Source organism: Tiliqua scincoides, chromosome 6 (assembly GCF_035046505.1).
Source record: "Tiliqua scincoides isolate rTilSci1 chromosome 6, rTilSci1.hap2, whole genome shotgun sequence".
In the NCBI taxonomy this organism is placed as follows: Eukaryota; Metazoa; Chordata; class Lepidosauria; order Squamata; family Scincidae; genus Tiliqua; species Tiliqua scincoides.
In genome coordinates, this window is record NC_089826.1 from 59,908,181 (window position 1) to 59,931,807 (window position 23,627).

Genomic DNA, 23,627 nt, shown 5'->3' on the forward strand with positions numbered 1-23,627 from the left:
ATTGGGATTTGCCCAACAAAGCTGACCCAGTTTCTAGTTTTGACAGACCTGTGGAAATTGCCTGCAACTGTCCTGGATTTCAAACAAAAAACAACCCAGAATTACTGTCCAGACAAGCCTCCTTGCTCCTCAAGAACAGCAATTTTCAAACTTTTTCATGTCATGGAACACTGAGAAGGTGCTCAAATTGTCAAGGCACACCACCAATTTTTTGACAGCTGACAAGGTACACTGCACTGCCAGCCGGAGGCTCACATCCCCCAATAGCCCACAGCACACCTCAGGTCATTCACGACACACCAATGTAAGTTCACCAGGCCAATACTGTCCTCCCTCTGGATCCTTAACAAAACATTTTTATTCCAACAAGTGTTCAAAGGGGAGGTAGAAGTCAGACAGCTTCGTGAACTGAATGGTAGCATTATGTTCATTGCAGTGTGCTGTTTTGTACTTCTAATAGGTTGTAAATATTGACGTAATTGTGGTCTCATAATTTGTTAATTATTTGTTTTTACTAGCTTTCAAGCTGGTGGGGGGTTGTGTGACAGAATATAAACACATACACACACAAACACACATTTACTTCCTCTGAGTAACCTACGTGTAAAATGCTCCTACTGTATCTGCCTTTCAGCTGCCACCATATCCATATGCATGTCCGCCCTTCTCATCAGCAGTTCGTCCATCTGCAGGTTTGACTCAACGTGGATAGCCACCTGGTACAGGAAGGACTCTGCTGATCTGCTAAAAAAAATGTGCCCCTTAAAATTGTGGTTTAAAAACTGCTTTTCTTACCATGTAGTCTCAGTAAGCAGTCTCAGGTTATTAGAACTGCTATTTCCAGGTTGTGCAGAGATCGTGTACCCCTCCCTTTGGCCCTTGGTTGCCCCAGAATGCAATGTGGAAGTGTTTGATCACTTTCATGTTGCATTCTTCTGCATGCCAGGGCCAAGAGAGGGGATCACTTGCCTTGGCATGACCTAAAAATAGCTGTTCTAATCCCCATAAACTGCCTGTCTGCCATTCTGCTGCTCCACTATGATAAGAAAAGCTGTTTTAAAACCACAATTTAAAGGGACACCTTTTTTGTGAATTTGACCATCTGTGGTTTGCTGCATCTGTGATAGTTCATGGCCAAATGCTTCCCACTTATAGTTGAGTGGTTAGTGGCAAATGGAACGGTACAGTGGACAACTTCCAAACTGTTACTGAAAGATGAGAATAACCTGCCATCATTTTAAACACTAACAGCAAAAATATTTCAGTGTACTAACACATTTCCAACTCAAGAAATAGGCTCAAGAAACTGTCTTTAAACATCTCCTATAGATCTCCCAAATCATTTTACAGCTTGCTGGGTGTATCTCAGCTCAGTTGCTCTACAAATGGGAAAAACTCATGTTTGCCCTGATGTAGTCTACATCTGACTTGATGCAGTGAAGGCAATTGGGGGCAGAGACAGAAAGGATACGTCCAAGAAGGAGGTTGAAGTGTGTTCACAGAGGTACAATAAATGACCTGCATGAGTTTTCCTAATTTAGACAAACCTCTAGAGTTCTCATCGCTAAATGTGGATCAGCTTTCTTCCTCTGACATTCACATTAGCACTCCAGAGACTGCTTGTTTCATCATGTTTCTGTTACAATCCTAATACCGTATGTTGCTTTTTTAAGTAGAAAAATTAAAATCAGTATCTTTTCTGAACGCTGAATTTCCATTCTAACCCAAAGCAAGAGCAAATGAAGAATGGAAACAAAAGTTACCAAGTTCAAAACAAAATACAACAACAAAGCAGTGCATGTCATATTGCTCACATAATATGATAAGAATTGCTTATAGGGGATTCAGAGCCCAATTCTGTGTTAACTGCGCCAGCCCTCAGCCAGTGCTGAGTGTTGCAAATGTGCCAAAAGCCATGCCTGTGACACTCAGCACCTGGTCAGTGCTGGTGCCACCTCAGCGCCAGTCCACACTGAGCCAGCACAAGCTAGAGGCTCACCACCCAGAGCAAGGGGCAAGCTCTGGGCGGCAAAAAGGTTGGGGTGAGTTGTTCCTGGGTGGAGGGAGGTGGGGCAGAGCTCTGCCGGATTCATAATCCCGCATTGGGCCTCCCAGCCCAACACAGGGTCTTTCCATTGTGTGCTGGCAAAATAGCTGGTGCAGGCTTGATAGCCCCATTGTGGGGTTTGGGCCTTTCCCACAGGGGAAGGGGACCTTGAGAAGACTCCAGCAGCTGCATAGGATGCTGCAGTAGCTATTCCTCTGTGCGCTGGGCAGCTCAGGATTGGGCTGTCAGATCATAAACACGTAAACCACGTAAACCGACCAATTTCGCCCTATCTCTGTCCACAGAGTACTGTATTGACAAAAAACCAAGCTTTTTGCCTTTGGTATCTTTGCAAAAGTCATACTGTTCTCAGCTTCAAACGTGCAGGGTGCAGTCCTAATTTCTCAGCAAATGCAGCTCTCCCAGTGAACGAACAGGTTGAGCCAAAATGTGAATAGAGGAAAACAACTTTGTTATTGCAGAGACAAAGTAAGAAAGATCAGGCTAGTGCCAAATGTTACCAGACTTTCCAAATGACTTCCTGCAGGCACTCAGATACAAAGAGAGAAGTGCTAGTCTATAAAGAGCTATTTATACCACTTTATGAAGTCTATAAAAAACTATTGCTACTCTTCTTGTCCAGAAAAGGATGAACTAAGGACACATGGGCTGTTGCCTAGTACTTTCCTACTGCTTCCAAGGGAGCAAGAGAATTCTGTTCTAGAACATTATTATAAAAACAAATTTTACCCAACCTTTCTCCTTTTGGGGGAGTCAAGGTGACATATACTATCAATTAATTAAAAACACAAACTATATAAAAACACAGTAAAAACAAGCAGCAGCAAACTAAACAAAATGACGAGGAGAATAAAGCAAGTTGAGGAAACATTTGTTTGAATAGTCAACTCTTCAGCCTCTGGCAAAACACCAGTGGGGAGGGGGTAACACACTGGAGGGCAAGATACTCTGCATTTGGGAGGCTGCCATTTGGGAGATTATGCATTTGGGAGAACCAAGAAGGTTCTCTTGTTCATCACCGCCAACTGAAACACAGAGGTCAGTGGAAACCGCAAAAGGGCCTCCCTTACTGTCTTGACAGGTAGATTCATATGGAAGAAGGCAGTCCTTCAGGATCATGGCCTCAAGTTGTGTAGTAATAACTAAAAAGTAATAACACCTTGAGTGATCCCTGGGAACAAAATGGTAACCCACACAGCTGAAAGAGTAACAAGAAGGCATGATCAAATCATCATGTACCAGTAAACACCCTAGCAGCTGCGTTTTGAACCAGTGGAACTTTCCAAAGAGCCTTCAAAGGCAGGCCTACATGGAGCATGTTAAAGTATTGTACTACAATTGTGAGGTGACTGATGCATGGGTCACTGTGACCAAGTATGTCTGACACAGAAATAGGTATGCTTGGTGCAGCAGCCAAAGCTGGGCAAAAGCACTTCAGGTCAGTCACCACCCCACCACCCAGATATGCAAAAGTAAAGCCAAGTTCAGGAGCACTCCCAAACTGCAGGTGTGTGCCTTCAAGGGGAGAGCATCCAAACCAGAACCGATTCATACCCTATTGTCACATCAGCAGGTCTCATGCCCAGAAGGACCCCTGTTTTGTCCAGATTTAATTTTAGTTTGTTCACCCACACCAAACCCTTCACTGACTCCAAACATTGGTGAAGTGAGCCCCATCAAGAAAAACTAACAAATCCTCTGAGAGGGCAGGTCACTCCACATTTAACTATGTATCCAGGTATGTGAACAAAAATGACAACTCTTGATAATGCAACACTTGTTGGAAAGGGTTTATGGTATAACTTGTTAAAAAGAGTATTCCTTCTTTATCATGGACTTCTGGAGGACTACTGAGCATCATACTATAGTACTGGCTTTCATCAAACAGAATACTTTAATACGTCATACCCAAAGCCAAAAGGGCTCTGAAAAATTCCCATTGTTACTTCCACATATAACAGAATTAAAGATTAGCTTGTATATCTGAAGTATTACAAAAGATATCTTTACAAAATCTTATGTGCATTAAATTATGAGTACCAAAACCACTATGAACACTACAACAAGCTCAATTCAGTAAAAGCATAAATGTACTAGTTTTGAGAGATTTATATTGAGTTGCATTCATGTGTTTCAAAAGATTGTCAGAGTGAGCTTCTTCCTCTAAAGGAAAAAAAATGTTCAGTTTAGTTCAAAATTCACAGAAATACATTTTCATGTGTTGAATTGACAAAAACACACAATACACTGACAGCTCATACTTTTGTTACATATGGACCCTCTGATATCACAACCTAGTTTGCACTTGAACAGGAATACCCAGATACAAAATATATTCATAGTATGGAGTGCAGTTTATACTTTTATACAGATTATACTGGCCAGCTCTGCCATCATGTAATTAGAATGTGAGCATCCTGTAAGAACACATTCCCCTCCAGCTACAGAAGGGCACAGCCCTAAGTTTTGCAGGGCACCTCAACATGGCATTAAAGCTGCCCCTGCCACTCCCCTTCGCTGTCAGATACTATTGCCTGACTGTTGGGGAGAGGGTCTGAACTGTCAAGTGCAATTTAAATACTATGTAGTATTTAAATCATGCATGGAGGGACAGTTCAGACAAAACGTCACCTCACAGGATTACGCAATGGTGCTTGATTGTGTTTGGAGGAGGTGTAGGATGTGAGAGCTCATATCATAAAAGTATGGAGAGAGGACTGGTCAGACAAACATCATTCTAACTGGCCCGTTGTCAAATATGGTGTACATATGTTTCACAGTTTTCCCTTTTAAATCCACATAAGCGGAACAGTAGAGATAAATGCTTTCTTAAAAGAGCATGGCCTCTTCCCCAGTAAGTAACATTATATAAAGGAGAGAGACATGTTTTCATTTCTGAATAGGAAGCTGGAAAAAAAGCACACAATATGTTTTAATTGCATTAACCTGTGGAAAGTTTCAGGGGACCTGGGTAGAAGCTTCACAGGATCCAATTGTCCTTGCTATACACATCCAGCTTTGTTTATGTAAAACTGTAATCAGAAGCCACCACTATTTGCACAGTGCACTAAAAGTATGCAGTAATATTTGATTAAAAGAGTTTGTTTTATGACCTGGGTGTGATCGTTCTAGCAATCCTGTTCAAACCTAACCTTGCCTGTTCTGAAAACGGTCAGTTGGCTCTGGGCTACAGACATGCCCCTCTTTACAACAGCTGTGCCAACACAGGTAGACAGAAATCAAAACCAAGGTATCTTTTCAAACTGAAGTGCCCCCCCCCCAAAAGTCTTCATCTTTAAGGAACTGGAATATTCCCAAACATGAAGCTTTTATGGTTGAATGCGTCTATATTGTTGTAATTGTTCATATGTGCTCTTCTGTTAAGTCTTGCTGTAATGCTGAGTTTCCAAAGAGGAGTATTCTGGCTGTCCCAGATTTATTTTGAACAACCTAAAAACTATAATGAAAACATACAATTCTCTGAAATTGCACAAAAAATGTCAAGAAGCTGTGAAAAGGATATTACAATTACTTGCTTATTGCAAACACACAAAGTTCAAGTCACAAGGAAATTTAGTAGAAATGGGTGCCTTTTCCTTCTAATTAAAATTTTGCATAAAAGGAAGTATTGATTAATACTTGGCCAAATGTGGCAATGAAAATGTATGAAGCAAGCATCGTTACTATCAGAGCAACAGTGCTTGCTTCATCCATTTAATACTCAACTATTTTAACCATTACCAGAAAAGGTTTCTTTCTTAATGTTAAGATGCTCAAAAATGTACATAGTAGTCCACCAACCAGGAAACTCAGGAGTTCTTCTGCAAAGAACAGTTTTTAGCCTGAAGCACAACTTACTAAAATACCTAAATGCTTTAGCTTCATTTGTCTTTTTTATCATAAGCTTATACTTTCACTTTAACAGTTTTGCTTGCATGTCTGCCTGCAATACCAAAGTCATGTTGTTATACATGGAAAAGCAACCCCTTACATTATAAATGGAAAGGCAACCCCATTTCCCTAGCCAGGTTCACTAGGTAATATGACCTGGCTGAAAAAAACAAGTTCTTGATCCCAAATACTCTTAACATGTTTGTTAGACCAAGGGCATCAGCAAGCCCTGTTCACAGTTACCCAAAAACAAATATTTGGGGAAGTACACAAATTATCTGTCTCTTGCTGTGTCATTCCACAGTATAGCAAAGGTAGAGAATACCTTCCACTCCTATATGCCACTACCCTAATATACAATGCAAGTTCTTCTTCAGTTCTTAGTTGGTGCTTGGAGAGCTGGTTATCCTCTCAGACAATACGCTGTGGTAGGTGCTGCTGGGATCCATGTGTCATCTATTATTATTATTAACAGTATTTATATACCGCTTTTCAACTAAAAGTTCACAAAGCGGTTTACAGAGAAAAATTAAATAACTAATGGCTTCATGACGCATTTCCACTCTTGATGATTGTTGGCAATATTTCTTAGCATGTCAATTTTCAAACACTGGTTCCTTAGGTCTTCCTCAATGTGTCTGAGCTACCTTTTCTTCGGTGCTATCCTTTGAACCCTCTAAGGTTGCTCTCACCAGAGGAGCTTGTGTGGCAGCTGACTGGTGTTCATTCTGCAGATGTGGCCAAACCACTGCAGTCTGTGTTTTTGGATTTGCTCTTCAAAAGATGGTCGATGATTGCACCTTATCCGAATAGTCTCATTACAATGGCAATCACAAAAAGAGACACCCAGGATCTGTCTCAAGCATCTCATTTGGAAGACCTTTCACTTCAAGTCTAATCTGAGCGAAGTTCATGTTTCCAATACATATAGAAGATTTGGCAAGATCAGTGTTCAGAAAAGACAAATTTTGGTCTGATGGAAATACTGACCTTCTTCCAGAGGCACCATTCGAATGAGGCAAATGCTGTTGCTGCCTGCCCAATGCTGTTGGCCAATCCATCAGTGATGGATGCCAATTTTTTTCCTGTACCAGTGATCCCAGGTATTTGAATTCTTGAACCTGCTTGATTTGGACTCCATCGAGATGAACATTGGTCTGTGATCCATCTGTGGTCATAGCTTTGGTCTTATCCACATTGATTCTTAAATCAAGGCAATATGAGCATTGTGGTAAATGATGTTGGTGGCTTCTGCATCTGTGTTGACAAATATGGCACTATTGTCTGCAAACATCAAGTTGGTCAGGGAGTTGTTTTTGTCATCCTGACCTCAGCGCCTATCCTCAAATGGCTTTCTTATAATGGCATCAATCATGACATTGAAAAGCAGGGGAGAAACAACATCACCCTGGCAGTCTCCAGTTTGGATGGGAAATTGGTTGGATAGTTTGTTTAGGATATGCATGCTGCTAATTGAGCCACTGTATCATGCTTGGGGAAACTGGATGATCTTTAGTAGCACATGCTCATTTGGTAACACCAAATTCTCCAATGACAATGCAGGTTAATGGATATGAAGAAGTTACCAATTAACTGCTCTGTCATAAAGTTGACTAGACTACCAAACAGCAACACAGGATAAGATGCATTAACTGTAATGTGGACACAATGAAACAAAGCATGATGTTAGGCTAACATTACAGCAATATTCCAAAGGCATGGCAGGGAGATGCACCTGTGTAACTGCTTGAATATGAAAGTATGCATTCAAGCTGCAATGTACCATCTTTTAATATTAAGATGTCAGCACCCCATTAAAAAAACTCAGGCCCCTAGCACAGCCCTTGTCCCAGGTGTGATGTCAGTTTTTTGGAACATACACATTTGCCCATGTTTAAAGTCTGCAAGTTGTATACAACTTACATCCATGCATAGACAAAGGGCTGTGTCCCCGTCTTTTGCTTTCAGGCTCAAAAATGACTTGTGAGTTCCCATACTGCCTCTCATAGGGTTTAGGCTGAGCCCCAGCAGTGGTGCAAGGGTATGAACAGCCTGCTCATACCAGTATTAAGACCCTTACACCCAATCTTGCACATCACTGACTTGCAAAGATGCAATGCCAAACTCTAGCGCTCTAACAATGAGCCTCCTTCTCCCATCATGCATGGCAGCTACCTCCTCTTTTTATTGGTTTCAGACAAAGTGCAGTCTCCATTCCATCTGAACTGGCAAACTGAGGTTTGCTCCAATCAGGAAAAGGAGGAGGAGATCACCAGCACAAGGAAAGGAGGAAAAGCATGAGTTCTTCAGGGTTCTTCAAAAGCCTATTTGCTCAGCACCAAACCACGGTTTCTCCCATTACTTCTCAACCAAGCCAGGCTTCATTCTGCATTCATAGAATCAGGACACAAAATACCAGATACAAGGTTACAAGATTACAAAGTTCTACAAGTAACAAGGTTCTATAAGTAGCAAGGTTAACAAATATTACAATGTTCCAGGCAATTTTAAAAGTGCAAATCACAGGCTCTCCACCAGTTCCACTGACTTTGATGGAGCTGTATTGAAGCAAGTTGTTTGTGAATGAGGACTGGTAAACTTGAAGTATTGCCAGTGAAAACATCATTGGTACCACCATCACAGACAGACTGGAGAAAGACAGAAGTCCAGGACTGTGCTTTACAGAACCAACACTATAAGCTTAATCTTGCATGTCATATACCGTTTGAAGTGGCAGTTCGAAGCCACAAAGGGGAATTTTGTTTGACAAGGTGTGCCGGACTTCCCCATGATTAAGCAGCTGTATTATGAGCTCAGTTTATTTTACATTTATAGCATTTCATTGTTGCTTTGTGTTCTGCCATTGGGGATTTCTGTATACGTACATTGCCTCATTTTTGTGGGAGTTGGGGGCTATTTGGACAATAAAGGCTGCAGTTATGCTCAGTAAGATCAGAAGTACAGGGTGGAACATTGCACACTTCTTTTCTTAAAGATCTGTAGCCCTTTGGTGAGAACATAAAATCAAGCCCATCTAGTATTAATCAGAGGCATTGCATTCTGAGCTTACAGCATGCTTTAAAATCTTAAAACACAAAAAAGTCAACACAATTTTGCGACACAGGGCACTAGTAATACTCACTTACTGGGTGGAATAAGAGACGGAAAATGAGGATGTTGCAAAGCCACGATCCTAATAATTCATATGTAGAATAAAGTCTATTTGAAATCACTTGAATTTAACTTCCAAGTAAAATTGTTAGAGCCAAAGTTCTCTTGCTTCAACGGAAGGGAAACTGCAGATACTATTCACTGGAAGACGAATCTTCCCTGTACAGTTCCCCCCTTCTTATGCCGTGATTACATTCCAGAGCCAGCAAGTAAACCTAAAATGGCATACACTCAAAATTACTTTCAAAATCCCTTAAATTGGAAAAATAGGTACTGTCTCTTTAAAAATTACAAGAGACGGGGGGGGGGAACTGAGACAGTCTAAGGCAGTGATTTTCAACCTTTTTCATCCCATGGCATGCTGACAAGGTGCTACAATGGCCAAGGCACACACACAGTTTTTTTTCCATTGACAAAGCACACCATCCTGCTGTAGGGGACTCAAATCTCCCAATGACCCCAGTAATAAATGTCCCTCCCCAAAGTCTTGCGGTGCACCTGCAAACCATCTGTGGCACACCAGTGTGCCACGGCACAGTGGTTAAAAGTTGGTGGTCTAAGGGAACAGCATTATCCAATCTTATGCTCAACTCTCAGGCATGTATTTAGTAAGCAGAAGGACAGGTAGAATCACCTGCACTATTTAAGCTTTTGCTTTTTCTCTGTTTTTTGGGTGGGGATTGCTGAGTGCATTTACTTTAATTCACATAAGTCAACTGTAATAAGACAAGGGGCAAATATATAAGCACAAGATTCAAGTTTACTTACTAATAAGTTGCAAGAAAGCATTAGGACTGCTTGTATCCCATGGAGCTGAAACCAAGCATAGAATCTGACAGCCAAATCTCAAAACACATAGATGAACAGGCCTTGCTGAGGGAAAATCAGCATGGCTTCTGTAAGGGTAAGTCTTGCCTCACAAACCTTATAGAATTCTTTGAAAAGGTCAACAGGCATGTGGATGTGGGAGAACCCATAGACATTATATATCTGGACTTTCAGAAGGTGTTCGACACGGTCCCTCGCCAAAGGCTACTAAAAAAACTCCACAGTCAGGGAATTAGAGGACAGGTCCTCTCATGGATTGAGAACTAGTTGAAGGCCAGGAAACAGAGAGTGGGTGTCAATGGGCAATTTTCACAATGAAGAGAAGTGAAAAGCGGTGTGCCCCAAGGATCTGTCCTGGGACCTGTGCTTTTCAACCTCTTCATAAATGACCTGGAGACAGGGTTGAGCAGTGAAGTGGCAAAGTTTGCAGACGACACCAAACTTTTCCGAGTGGTGAAGACCAGAAGTGATTGTGAGGAGCTCCAGAAGGATCTCTCCAGACTGGCAGAATGGGCAGCAAAATGGCAGATGCGCTTCAATGTCAGTAAGTGTAAAGTCATGCACATTGGGGCAAAAAATCAAAACTTTATAGGCTGATGGGTTCTGAGCTGTCTGTGAAGATCAGATCTTGGGGTGGTGGTGGACAGGTCGATGAAAGTGTCAACCCAATGTGCGGCGGCAGTAAAGAAGGCCAATTCTATGCTTGGGATCATTAGGAAAGGTATTGAGAACAAAACAGCTAATATTATAATGCCATTGTACAACTCTATAGTAAGGCCACACCTGGAGTATTGTGTCCAGTTCTGGTCACCGCATCTCAAAAAAGACATAGTAGAAATGGAAAAGGTGCAAAAGAAAGCGACTAAGATGATTACTGGGCTGGGACACTTTCCTTATGAGGAAAGGCTATGGCGTTTGGGCCTCTAGAAAAGAGGCGCCTGAGGGGGGACATGATTGAGACATACAAAATTATGCAGGGGATGGACAGAGTGGATAGGGAGATGCTCTTTACACTCTCACAGAACACCAGAACCAGGAGACATCCACTAAAATTGAGTGTTGGGCGGGTTAGAACAGACAAAAAAAATATTTCTTTACTCAGCGTGTGGTTGGTCTGTGGAACTCCTTGCCACAGGATGTGGTGATGGTGACTGGCCTGGATGCCTTCAAAAGGGGATTGGACAAGTTTCTGGAGGAAAAATCCATTACGGGGTACAAGCCATGATGTGTATGCGCAACCTCCTGATTTTAGAAATGGGTTATGTCAGAATGCCAGATGCAAGGGAGGGCACCAGGATGAGGTCTCTTGTTATCTGGTGTGCTCCCTGGGGCATTTGGTGGGCCGCTGTGAGATACAGGAAGCTGGACTAGATGGGCCTATGGCCTGATCCAGTGGGGCTGTTCTTATGTTCTTAAATCTAAAAAGTTAGAATACAGCATTCCCCACAAATCCGTGGAAACTGTATCCAGTTTCATTTATCTGCAGTTCATAAACTCCCCTCCCCGTCATGCTCATGACTCACCTCTCTTCATTTGTCAAGGCTTTAAAAAACGCAGCTTTTTTGCTTTGCTACTGAACGCTGTGAAAACAAAAAGCAAATACTGAGAACACTAGATGTAGAGCTGCTAAACTAACACCAGTGAAGGCAACATAGCAGTAGTGTTGCAAGCAGGGGGCGGGGGCAGTGTGCCCCAGGGGGATGATGCGTGAGCCACCTGAGCCCCTGTCAAGTTGAGCATCATTTGGTGATGGATGGGTGCTCCCACCCAGCCACCCCCGAGGCTCTGAACAGCTCTGAACAGCTAGAAGTGGCCACCCTAGAAGCAATTCAGTGGTGTGGGCAATGATTCAATGACATCATCATGTCACGGCTGAACCACTTCTAGGTGCTACACAGCACTTCTGGTGAGTACATGGGGTGTCAAGCAGTGCAGAGGGGTGACACCCCCCCCAGCAGCAGCCAATCTTGTGATGTCACTGCAACAGAGAGAGCTAACAGGAAGTAGTGTCTAGAGTTCTCTGTCTGCTTCCTCTGCGGTCTGCTTCCTGTTCATTCACTCTCTTTTGCCTCCTAGAGCATTAGATTAGCAGATCTTCATGTTCTCAGTGTTTGCTTTCATTTTCACAGCATCCTGTAGGCAAAGTAGTTTGTCTTATGGCCTGAAAGATGGAAAAAAGGAGGTAGGCACCCACACAAAAATACAAAAAGAGAAAAGGAAACATCTAAGGTGCACAAGAAGATTTTGCCCTATGTGTTTCAGTAGTTTTGCCAGGAGTACTACAACTACACAAAAATAAAATCAATATAACTCCATTTACATAATGAAGCTACTTGAAGAACTGTCATTCCCCACGGACATCCATCTATCTCTGAGACCACCTGGAGAGGCTCTCCCACAAGTGCCATAAATAATGGAGGCTCAACTAATGGGAATGCATAGGTGGGCCTATTGTGTTGCTGTGCCTGCTTTATGGTGCTCCCTGTTAGAGGAGATCTATATAGCCTCCTCCAACTTTGGTCGTCTGTCATAAGAATGGGAAATGATTTGTAATTTGCAAAGAACTTTGTTTGGCCTAATTGTGTCCTGAATGCATTCTTATTACTTACTTTGCTGTAGCTGGTTTTACTGTTGGTCGCTGCTTGTTTTAACGTCATCATTTTGCCATGTGTGTGTTTTTTTTTCATTATTGTGGGCCACTTTGATTCCCTCCCCTGCAGGAAAATAGTGACCTATGAATACCTGCATAAATAAATAAAATCACTGATAAAGCCTGTGTAGAAAATCTGACGAACGCATGGTGCAAAGTAGCATCATCATAATCACATTATAATTCCCTCTCTATGGAACTCATTGCCCAGGAGATTCATTGTTCTGCTTCCCTTTTTCACTTCATTGCTCTCTGAAAATGCACCTATTACATTTTACCTGAAAATGTACCTATTACATCCAAGTTTTCCTGGATTAAGTTTAGTTTCTACTTTTGCTCTCACTCTTGCGTTGTTTTATATAATTTTTTCTCTTTGTTTAATGCCTGCTTTTAATGTTTCATTGTATTTTTAAATAATTGTTAGCTGCCTCGAGTCTCTCTGAGAGTTAGGTGCAATATAAATTTTCCAAAATAAATATACGGTAGTACCCAGGATGCCATGGCAAGCACTACAACTTCCTCCCACCCACAGCAACATAGTAAAATGCCACTAAACAAAAAATAAAACTCATAAGGCACTTTAAAAGAAGGAATTCAATACTATAAGAGCAGGCACTGATTTAAAAAAATCACTGAGAGCATGTTACGATAAAGAACATCAACAGCATATTTAGAGCACAGTTTGTTCTTGGTTCAACACTAGAAGAATGAACCATACCTGTCAATTAGTGGTGCTTCTAGAAGCACTTGGACCAGTAAAACAGAATAGACATCAATGCAGTTTAGAAGTCACAAGGCTTTCTAAAACTACAGCTCAGTAGTACAATCCACATTATATCCCTTCAGTAAAAGTCATACTGAACAGAATGAGGTTTCTACAAGCCAGGATATATAGGGGTCCGGACCTCCAACTATAAACTCATTCCACTATTCCAGTCACAATGTGTTTATAGTTGGAGGTATTGACCCCCATATCCGTCACAGAATCATATAGCTGGAAGGGACCCACAAGGTTGACTAGTCCAACTCCCTGCCTGTAGCAGTAAATCCTCCAAGAGGTGCCTGTCAAGCCTCTGCTTAAGCCATTTCTGCCCAACATTGCATATATGCAACAGGAACCAAATGTGTATACCTGTGGGCTGGGCAAAAATGGGTTAAAGATCTCCAGTGAGAAAGAATCTACTACCTCTCTTGCTAATTGATTTCACTGCCAAACCAGCCTTGCTGAAGAATTTCTTCCTGATGTCCAACTTGATTTCCTCTCTTGCAGTTTGTACTGGATCTAGTTCTACTCTCTGACACAATTAAGAGCAAATTCGTTTCTCATAGATACTGTCCTATGCATACCAACTTTGAACTGAGTCCTCTTGAATCCAGCAGGACTTACTTCTGAGCATATTTATTTTTTAGGTTTATATCTCACCTCTCAACCAAAATAATCCCAAGTGTGGCTTAGTTGGCAACCTCCAGTCTCGAAAGACTATGGTATCGCACTCTAAAAGGTGGTTCTGGAACAGCGTCTAGTGTGGCTGAAAAGGCCGATTCGGGAGTGACAATCCCTTCCACACTGGGAGCAAGTGCAGTCTGTCCTTGGTCTGTCTCCCTGGCTATGGGCCTTCCTTCTTTGGCTTACAATAACAATAACAAAACACACTGACATGGTACTAAAATTGTCAAGGCACACCATTAGGTTTTTGACAATTGATAAGGCACACCATGCTGTTGGTGGGAGGCTCATATCCCCCAATGGCCCTATTAATAAATGGCCCTCCCCCAAATCCCGAGCTCCACTCCACCGGATCCTGCGTGATCATGTAGGGCTCGGTGCCCTACATGAACGCCTTTACCCTATGCCGACCTTTTGGTTGGCAGTAACTTGAGTAGCCCCATTGCAGAGTTACTGTTTTGCCAAATCCCAATCCACTGGGCCTTGTAAGCCAGTCTAATCAATCAAAGTTGCCAATAAAACAAGTTACAGTCCAAAGTCAGGTTCCAGGTAGGTCAGTCCAATCCATCAGGGTATCCAAATCAAAGTCCAGTCCCAGTCCACAGTCTGATTCCCAATTCAATAAACCAAGTTAGTCTCCTTTCCAACCTGCACTCCTTCTATCACCCACCAAACCCTTTCTGCCTCAGGTGCTCCCTATATACCTGAGGGATCTCCTTATGCTCTAGTGGCTGCAGTTGTGCAGCACACCTCCAGCTACCACCTTAATCCTGCATTTACTCAGAGCAAGGGGCACTGTGGACACCACACCCTATCTCCTTGGTAATATCTTCCGCAATTCCAGTACAGTTACTTCCCTTACCCAGGTGAAGGGGACATAAGGTAATAACTGAATATGCCTCAAAGAAAGTAGCAAAACTTACATCACATCCCAAAGTAATGCCCTAACATCTATCAGCTGTTTGGGGACAAAAGGGATCTGAAAACCACCTTTCTAACCCCGATCTGCACAGCCTGTGACCCATCAAGCTTGATTCAGCCCATCAGCCATGCAATATGACCTCCCTGGTGCTTCAGAATGCCACCTTCTTTTTGCAGTCCTAGGTAGGCAGCAAAAACAGGAGGATTATTGAGCCCCTAATGGTTACTTTATACAGCCAGCAGCCAGAGGTGTTCTACAGGTGAGGCCCATGTCCATGCATGACTCACACTTGTGCCCAACCAACTCCTGAAGTAGTGAGTGTCCCCTCCTCGTCGTCATCACCCAGGGCCCAAGGGAATACCTGCTGGGCAATTGTGGAGGAACAGCAGATCGTCTTCTTTCCCCAGTGCCATTTTACAAGGACATCAGGGGTTGGGGCATGTAGGAATTGTTAAGCCACTGTGGAGAGAGAGAGAGAGGAAACCTACTGCCAATGTCTGCTTTGTACTGCTTCCTGGTAAGCCTCACCAGTGGGTGACCCCACATGGCCCCCCAAAAGCTGGAGCTTCCACTGGGGTTAGTTCTTGAGTTATGCCAGCCTGTCTTTACCAAATCATTGAGTTGCTGTCAGTTCTGCAAGAGGGTCATCACCTGAAAGACCACTAGAACAACTCAGAGCATCTGCCAAACCCCTCTAACAGCCACTTCCCTATTTCTTGGAAGGTCATTAGCCTGGTTCAGAGACAAGAAAACAGTTTGACTGAGGATGCCCCTTAAGCATATGACTTCAAAAGATCATGAGAGTAACTTAACTGTCATGGGATACTATCACTTTTACACATATCTGCTATATACCCTATATGTTGGCCTATATACATTTTACCTATATTTAGAATGCAAGAACCTTCATGGCTGCCATGGGGGGAGAGAGAGAGAGCATGCCAATGTCTAAAACTTTACAGGCCCTGCAGTCCCAATGGAATGAAAGAGAAGCTGTCCCCTAAACTTGTACCAGTGATTTCAATAACAGCACAATCCTACACATGTTTACTCAGAAGTAAGTCTCACTGAGTTCAATGGGACCTACTCCCAGGTAAACATGTATAGGATTGCAGCCTTAAGCATAATTTCCTTGGGACTGGAGCCATAGCATTCCTTATTACTTAATCTTCACATTTAACAAAACAACCTTTCCCAGACAAAATAAAAACGGCAATAATACTTAAGGGACTCAGTATTTTGAACTACAACATAATGAGTCAGACCACTGATTCACATAGCACAATACAGGTGGGAACTCGGTATCCACTGAATATGTGAATTGAAAATTAAGGGGGGAATGAGAACGTATGACCGTATAAGGAATTTTTAATTGTTCCAGGAAGCTGAGTCAGGAAGCTGAGTGTCACGCTCTAATCACATGAAGCCTGCCAACGTGGCACAGCTTACGCGCAAGCGCGCTGCTCTCGCTTATGTAGAAAGTGCCACGTTGCAGATCTATTGCACACGCCCAAGGGCAGACTACCTGTATAAATGCTTGCTACAAAGAATGCTCGGGGCCATTTTGTCTCGTTCAGACTGATGGTCCTCAAGCTTAAGTAAAGTTGCTTTGAACCTCACTCCACGGCTGCGCATAATCATTGAGTCATTGCTGATAACTAGGTAACATTGCTATCCACTAATTTGACTCACCACTGTTACCGAGGTCCATCTTAAAATGCCTTGTAGCAAGGGAAAAAAGCACCAAAATTCAATTTCCTACCTTCGCGCTGTTAAATAATTATTTCATTTCATTAGATTCCATTATTCACCCCATCTAGTGGTACAGTGTCTATACCAATGCATTCTGGGGTGACAGTATAGGAACAAGAAACCTGGAAATGGGTCATTAAAGCTATTTTTCCACTGATTTGGATTCCTATGATGTTTTTTAGGAGGTCTGGTCTAGAGAGTCTAGAGCAGGGGTGCCCAAACCCTGGCCCTGGGGCCACATGCAGCCTTTGAGGCCTCTCAATGCGGCCCTCAGGGAGCCCCCAGTCTCCAATGAGCCTCTGGCCCTCCGGAGATTTGTTGGAGCCCACACTGGCCTTACACAACTGCTCTCAGCATGAGGGTGACTGTTTGACCGCTCGTGTGACCTGTGGGATGAGGGCTCTCTCCACTGCTTGCTGTTTCATGTCTGTGATGCAGTAGCAGCAGCAACGGAAAGACCAGCCTTGTGCAATGCCTTTTATAGGCCTTGAGCTATTGCAAGACCTTCATTCATTCATATAAGTTCATCTTTAATACAGTAGAACCTCTTTAAGTTGACTACCCAAGGGACTGGAGGAATTGATAAACATAGGGGGTGGTCAACATATGGAAAAAAAAGGCTACAGAAAATTAGGTCTAGAAAAACCCAAGGCTCTAGAAAATTAGGTCAACTTAAGGAGGTGGTCATTATAGAGAGGTGGTCAACTTTGGAGGTTCTATTGTATATTCATTTATGTAAACTTATGTAAATTTATTCAAATTTTAAATGTAAATTAATTCTTTTTTCCCTCCGGCCCCCAACACAGTGTCAGAGAGATGATGCAGCCCTCCTGCCAAAAACTTTGGACACCCCTGGTCTAGAGGGCAGGGGGTCTAGAGGGCAGGAGGTCTGGTCTAGAGGGTAGAACCTCCGTTAGCCCGAAGATAACACCAGAAGGTCGCCAGTTCAAGGACACCAGCAGCTCCCTGAATGGCTAAGAATGGTGAGACCTTCAAGCAGCTGACAAGCCAAGCTGAGTGATTCCACCTGCTCTTGGTGTGAGCAAGAAGCGTCTTGGCTGCCCTCCATGTGAGAGATGGAGCTGCTTGTCAGCCTGCATGGGAGAACTGGAGGCCAGAAGTGACGCCAAACCAGGAAGATCCATTCTGAAATGTTGTTGGTTTTTGAAAGAGAGAACCTCTATAATTGTAAAAATCCCCTTGAGGGATTTAGAAATGCCTGCCTATGTAAACCGCCTTGAATAAAGTCAGAGGAGTGATCCGATGACCAGAAAGGCGGTATATAAATACCTAGTTATTATTATTATTTTTTATCTACTGGGGATTCCAGAATGACCTGTACTGTCAACACTGACTGGCAGCAGTTCTCCAAAGTCTCAGACAGAAATGTTTTTCTGCCTTAGCTGGAGCTGCGAACTGAACCTGGGACTTCACCTGCAAACCGTGTCCTCCACCACTGAACTTTCCTTGCAACTGAAGCATGCAGGCTCAAGTTCATTTTAATAATTGTTGTCATTTAATCACCCATTTAATATCACAATAGCTGAAAAAGCAGAAATCCAATCCACAGATGATGTGGGGCTGTGATACTCATTTCTGCAATGTTCATTTCAAGACTGCCTGCAATAAAGCAGTCACTGCTGATTTTTAGGTGCCAGCATCATACCCCAAGGCAGTCAAAGACAATGACATGTGCAAACACTGACTTTTAGCACTCCACTGTGAGAGTTTAAAAAATGACCATTTTGAATAGGGTGCTAAAAGTCAACTAATGCCTGATTCTGCATGGGCTGCATATGGCTGCCTCCAGGACATGACTGTCAGCTAAAAATAAAGTGAATGATGGCTGTGATACCAACCACAGTTTGCGGTTAGCATGAGGCCTCAGAGATGGCAAAACCTAAAACAGGAGTGATAGTTATTCTAGAGTAGAATAATCCAGAGTAAAATGGTACAAAAGGAACAGTCAACAAAATGTTGCATTCCTCCAGCCTAATGCCCAACTGGCTCAAGCAGGTCCATTTTCTCTCCCTGCCCTACCCCTCCCTAAGCCCTGGTGGTGATGGTGTTTCTAGTAAACACCTTAACAGCTTGTGGCTCCTAGGTGCTACTGAGCATGCTTAGTTTGCATCAGGCTGGTTTTTGTTTTTAATTTTCACACTTATCTTTTTCTGCATACTTAGGAAGACTTCTGGGCAGTGGAGCAGCTACAGGAGGGGTGGTGGGATAACTACTGTAGGTGCCACCATACACCATGCATGCAGCCCCTCCCACTCTACATCAAAACCAGGGGTCTCCAAACCCCGGCCTGGGGGCCAGATGCGGCCCGCACCAGGCCTTTCTCCGGCCCATGGCCAACCTCGTCCCCTCAAAGCTTCTGGCCCACTCAACTGAACATGACCAGAACTGTGCTCTGATTGTGTCTGGAGGGTGTTCTGAGGGCCAGAGAGGTTGAATGAATGAGCCCATTCATTCATTTATTCACTCATCTAAGTACCATCTCTTATTTATTTGAATTTTATATTTAAATTTTTTTTCCGGCCCTCAACACCACGCCAGATATTTGATGCGGCCCTCTGGCCAAAACGTTTGGAGACCTCTGATCTAAACCATCCAGGCAGCAATGGCAACATAAAGGACCACTCCTGTGCATTGCCATTCCTGCCGGGAGTGGCTCAGCAGGCAAGCAGGAAGGGGCCGCTTACACTGTGCATTTCGGTACCTGCAGTACTTACGCTGCTGCTCATCCTGTGGCTATGCCACTGTCTCTGAGTAAGTAGAAGATCTGTGGGAGGCCCCACTTTCAAACTGACCAGCACTCATTTGCCTGAGTTTACTGCTAAATTAAAAACTATATTACATAATTATTAATTATGAGAAGGCTCTGAGCTGGCTGCTCACAGGGAAAAGGAGGACATTTCAGTTCTTTTCCAGGAGGCTAAAAAAGAGCTCCTGCCCTGGGAGAAGAGGGCGCCTGGTCAGCCTGGCACTGGCCTCCAAGAGCCCCTCTCCACCTTCATATTCTAGGGCTCTGTTTCCTTCCCGGGAAACCTCCGATCAGGGCATCGTAAGGGCTGTTCAGGGATCCTCAGGGGAGCCTTCCAAGCCAATGACTGTCTGTTCCACCAAAGAGGCACCGAGGACGGGCGCTCCGCAGCCCCACCTTCCAGGACCACCGTCGATCAAGTATCTCCCCCCTCCCCCTCTGCAAAGGGATCAGCTGGCGCGTCCTATTGCCGTGTCCGCTTCCCCATTGGCCAAACGTCACGGTTTGACCCAGCCAGGAGGAGGAGGAGGAGGAAAGGAAGTGGCCCGGGCAGGCTTGTGTAACCACAGGCTTTGCAGGGTGCAAAGGGGGGGGGGGGTTGGAGGCTGCTGGTGCAGGCGCGCCTTCTGATCCCGTTAAGGCACCAGGGAAGTGGCCTTATTTCCTCCCTGCTCTGTGGGTCTGGCCAAGACCGCCCCCAATGCGAGCTCCTGCCTTGTTCTTCCTTGCAGAGGCTCTGGGGAGGGGCAGGTCAGGTTGAGATGGCAGCTGCAAGGCCTCTGTGCGGGGAAGGGCGGAAGAGGCAGCATCGCAAAACAACGCACCCACCCCCACCCCACCCCCGCACGGTACCCAGCAAAGCAAGCACCCACATTCGCTGCCTCCTCCGGGCCCCGATCCTGTGCGTCTCTCAGCACCTCTGGAAAAGCGAGGCATGCCACACGTCAGCCGCCAGGCCTGGGGAGGCAGGGAGTTGCCCGAGGCGGTGGGGCACAGCTCCATCCACCACCAGGCTGGGCTCAAAGTCCGGGCCAGAAAGGCACCTCTCGCCTCCCCAGTTTCACGCGCCCTGCAGCCCAATCCGCCTCCTATGCAGGTCTACTCAGATGTCAGTGCCCTTCGAGTCAGTGGGGCTTGCTCCCAGGCACACGTGGATAGCACTGCAGCCCTGGTCCCGCGGCGGGGCTGACATTTCTACTCGCTCACCGATTGCGCACCCGCGAAGGCAGATCCCCAGCAAGGAGTCTGAATAACATCCGCGTCGCCCAGCGGAGTAAACAAAACCAGCCTCCGGCTCCAGGAGCTTCCGTGGCCGCCTGGGCAGGAGTTGGAGAAAAGTTGCTCCTCGGAGATCCCCCTGGTGGGATCTTCCCTTGGCCCCACAGCCATCCTGCACTGTCCCGAACTGAGGTCCTTGGGTCACCTCCAGAGCTGCCGGGGGGGGGGGGCCCGAGACACCCCCACTCCCCGGCTGGGTTTCTGCGGCTGCTGTTCCAATCGCCCCCTGCGCGTCCATCCGCAGATCTCCCGTTTCAGAGCCCCCCACCCGGAGCGACGGAGGCGCCTGCATCCAGCCGATCCCTTCCATGCCTCTGCCAATCCAAAAGTGAAATCAAAAGCCCGGCTTGCTTTCTCTTACCAGGAGCTGCAGCACCTCCAATCAGAAGACCCGCCTGGGATTTGGGTTGTCCACCAGCATGAGTCTTCGCAAGGTGGGGATGCCACAGGGGTGGGAATGCCAAGCCAAGAGAACCCCCTCCCCCCGGAAAGCGGCCTTAAAGGGACAGGCAGAGAGGTCTCGACCTGGGTGGTTTCGCTTTACCTTACGCAGAAGTTTGTTTGGCGAGGCTGCTGCAATCCTCCGAGGTTGCCAAGAGACGCCAAATGGAAAGGGAAAGCGAGGCGGAGGGAGAAATCGTGGGAGCAAAACTAAAAGTGACTCCCTGCTCTGCCTTTTTGGCGGACAGCAAGCCCAGATCGAAAGCAAAACAAGGCGCCTTGGAAATCCCCCCCCCTCCCTGCCTGCCTGCCTGCCTGCCTGCCTCCTCCGCCCCTTCCAGGCCTGTTTGTGCAGGAGAGGGGAGGTGGGGGCTGGGAAGAGGCCCTGGTGCGGAAGTTTTGCCGCAGCCTCTCATTGGCAGGCTCCTCCGGCGCTTGCATCATTTCGCAGCAGAGTCGATTTCATTTTCACTTCCCTCCAGCAGCAGCAGCAGCACACGGTCCAAGCGGGTGCAAAGTGGGGTGGGGGAAAGAGAGGTTTCAGTTCCTCGCCAAGCAAGGCTGAGCTCGGCAGCAGCTCCCTCTTCTTCCTTCCTTCTCCCGGTTCCTCTGGCAGTCCATCCTCACACCCCCCCCCCCCGCACCGAGGCGGACAGCAGTGCCTTGGGGAGGGCGTCGCGTCTGAGCATCCTCCAGCCCCTTTCGCAGGAGCCAGCGATGGGGGCTCGCGGCAGCTGCACGCACAGGCCCTCTGAGAGAGAAGGGGCTCTCTCCCCACCCAGCCACCAGCCCCCCCCCCCGCTCCAAGAAGTCCTCCTGCGCAGCCACACGAATTGTGGGGGTTGGCTGGAGTGGGTTTTGCAGATTCAGGTTGTTCCATCACGACAAGAGCCAGTCCTGGCTGCCTTTGTGGGAGCACACTGAAGGCTTGTCAGGAGATCTTCGCACAGTCAGGTAGATGTCATGGCCTGGTTTGTTTGATCCTGGGATCCAGACATCAAGTCCAAGGACCCGGGATGCCTGCTTTTTATCCTATCATTGCAAGATGTAAGCTGTTCCCAGTAAAGCTGCTTTTTGTAGTTGGTGAATCATCATCATCATATCATCCAACTTTTGCATAGTCATGTTGTTTTTAGCTGGGTTTTGTATATATCCACCTGTCCTTCCCAAGGGCCTAGGATAGGCTATTTGTTTTTAGGTTGTTGTGTTACAAATATCCCCATAGTGTATGAGCTGTTCCTAGTAAGGTGGCCTTTTGTAATTGACTGATGGTGCTTGCGCTCATTGTTGTTGTGGCTGCTGCTGTAGCTTTTATTATGAGTTTCTCGCACAGTCAGGTAGGTGTTATGGACATTTGTTTTATCCAGACACAGAGACTTTCCCAAGGGCCTGGAATGCCTGGCTTTTGTTCCTGTTTTGATATTATAAACACCGTCACAAAATGTAAGCTGTTCCCAGAACTACTACTACTCTTCTTCTTCTTCTTCTTAATATTCTTTTTCAACGAAAAGTTCACAAAGTGGTTTACGGAGAAAATCAAATAACTAATGGCTCATGATGATGATGTCAGCAAGAGCCTGCTCTTTAAATTGATTCATAAATTAAACAGTCATATTTAAACACCTGGTTTTGGTTGATTTTTCTTCATTCTTGCTTAATACCTCAGTTAGTTTGATATATCTGGCACAGAGTTAAAAGAAAAACCCTTGAGAAATTATTCTAATAGGCCATGTGTGTCATACGAAGGATCTATCTGCTCCAGTACTGTTTTCAACAGTGCCTAAACTTTGAGAAGGTCACAGTATGAAGCCCAGTTTGTTTCCAGTATCTACTATTCAGGTTGTTGAACTGAAACCACTTTATATGAATCAGATCTCTGGTCCATCTAGCTCAGTATTATCTACACAGGGTTAAAGTTGTCCCCAAACTTTCAACTGCCAGGGCCGTGTTTTGCTTGTATGGTGGGCTGGGGTGATTCAATTTTTGAAAAGAATACAGATAGATGTAGTATCTGGCACACAAAGGGAATGAGGGTTGCCAGTTAATCAAATGTGCTGGCTAATTGTGTGAACACCATAAGAAAGCACAAATAACATAAAAGAAGAAAAAAGGACAAACAAGCATGAATGCCACAAAAACAAAAATCACAAATGCTAGCAACAAGTGCAAACACCATGAACAAGTACAACATGCACAAATAACTTTTCCAAGTACTGGAAAGCACTCGACAGATGGCTATTGGAAATGTTTAGCTTAGATCAGTGTTTCTCAACCAGTGGTACAGGTAACACCAGTGGTACTTGAGGTGGTGTCTGGTGGTACTCAGGGGACACCTGCCACCCAGCAATGAGACTAGGAACATGGCGCAACAAACAGCGGTAGGAAGCTCAGCGAGCAGAGTTCCAAAGCATG

At 45.0% G+C, this 23,627-nt stretch overlaps 1 protein-coding gene across 4 annotated transcripts in view; it reads right to left on the reverse strand.

The window, feature by feature from the left end:
- IRF2 (interferon regulatory factor 2) overlaps positions 1-21,479 on the reverse strand; it is a 55,333-nt gene extending 33,854 nt beyond the window's left edge. Inside the window, exon 1 of one of the 4 annotated variants that reach the window (XM_066632594.1) lies at positions 21,319-21,479. Coding sequence is in view for 1 of the 4 variants with exons in the window: in XM_066632593.1 (XP_066488690.1) it covers positions 20,703-20,885 (183 nt within the window). In the remaining 3 variants the exon portion in view is untranslated. Of the gene's footprint in view, positions 1-19,630; positions 19,704-20,702; positions 21,073-21,135; positions 21,204-21,318 lie in introns of those variants that run through there. The other 3 variants (XM_066632595.1, XM_066632593.1, XM_066632596.1) reach the window with 3 other exon arrangements.
- Between the last annotated feature and the right edge of the window lie 2,148 nt (positions 21,480-23,627).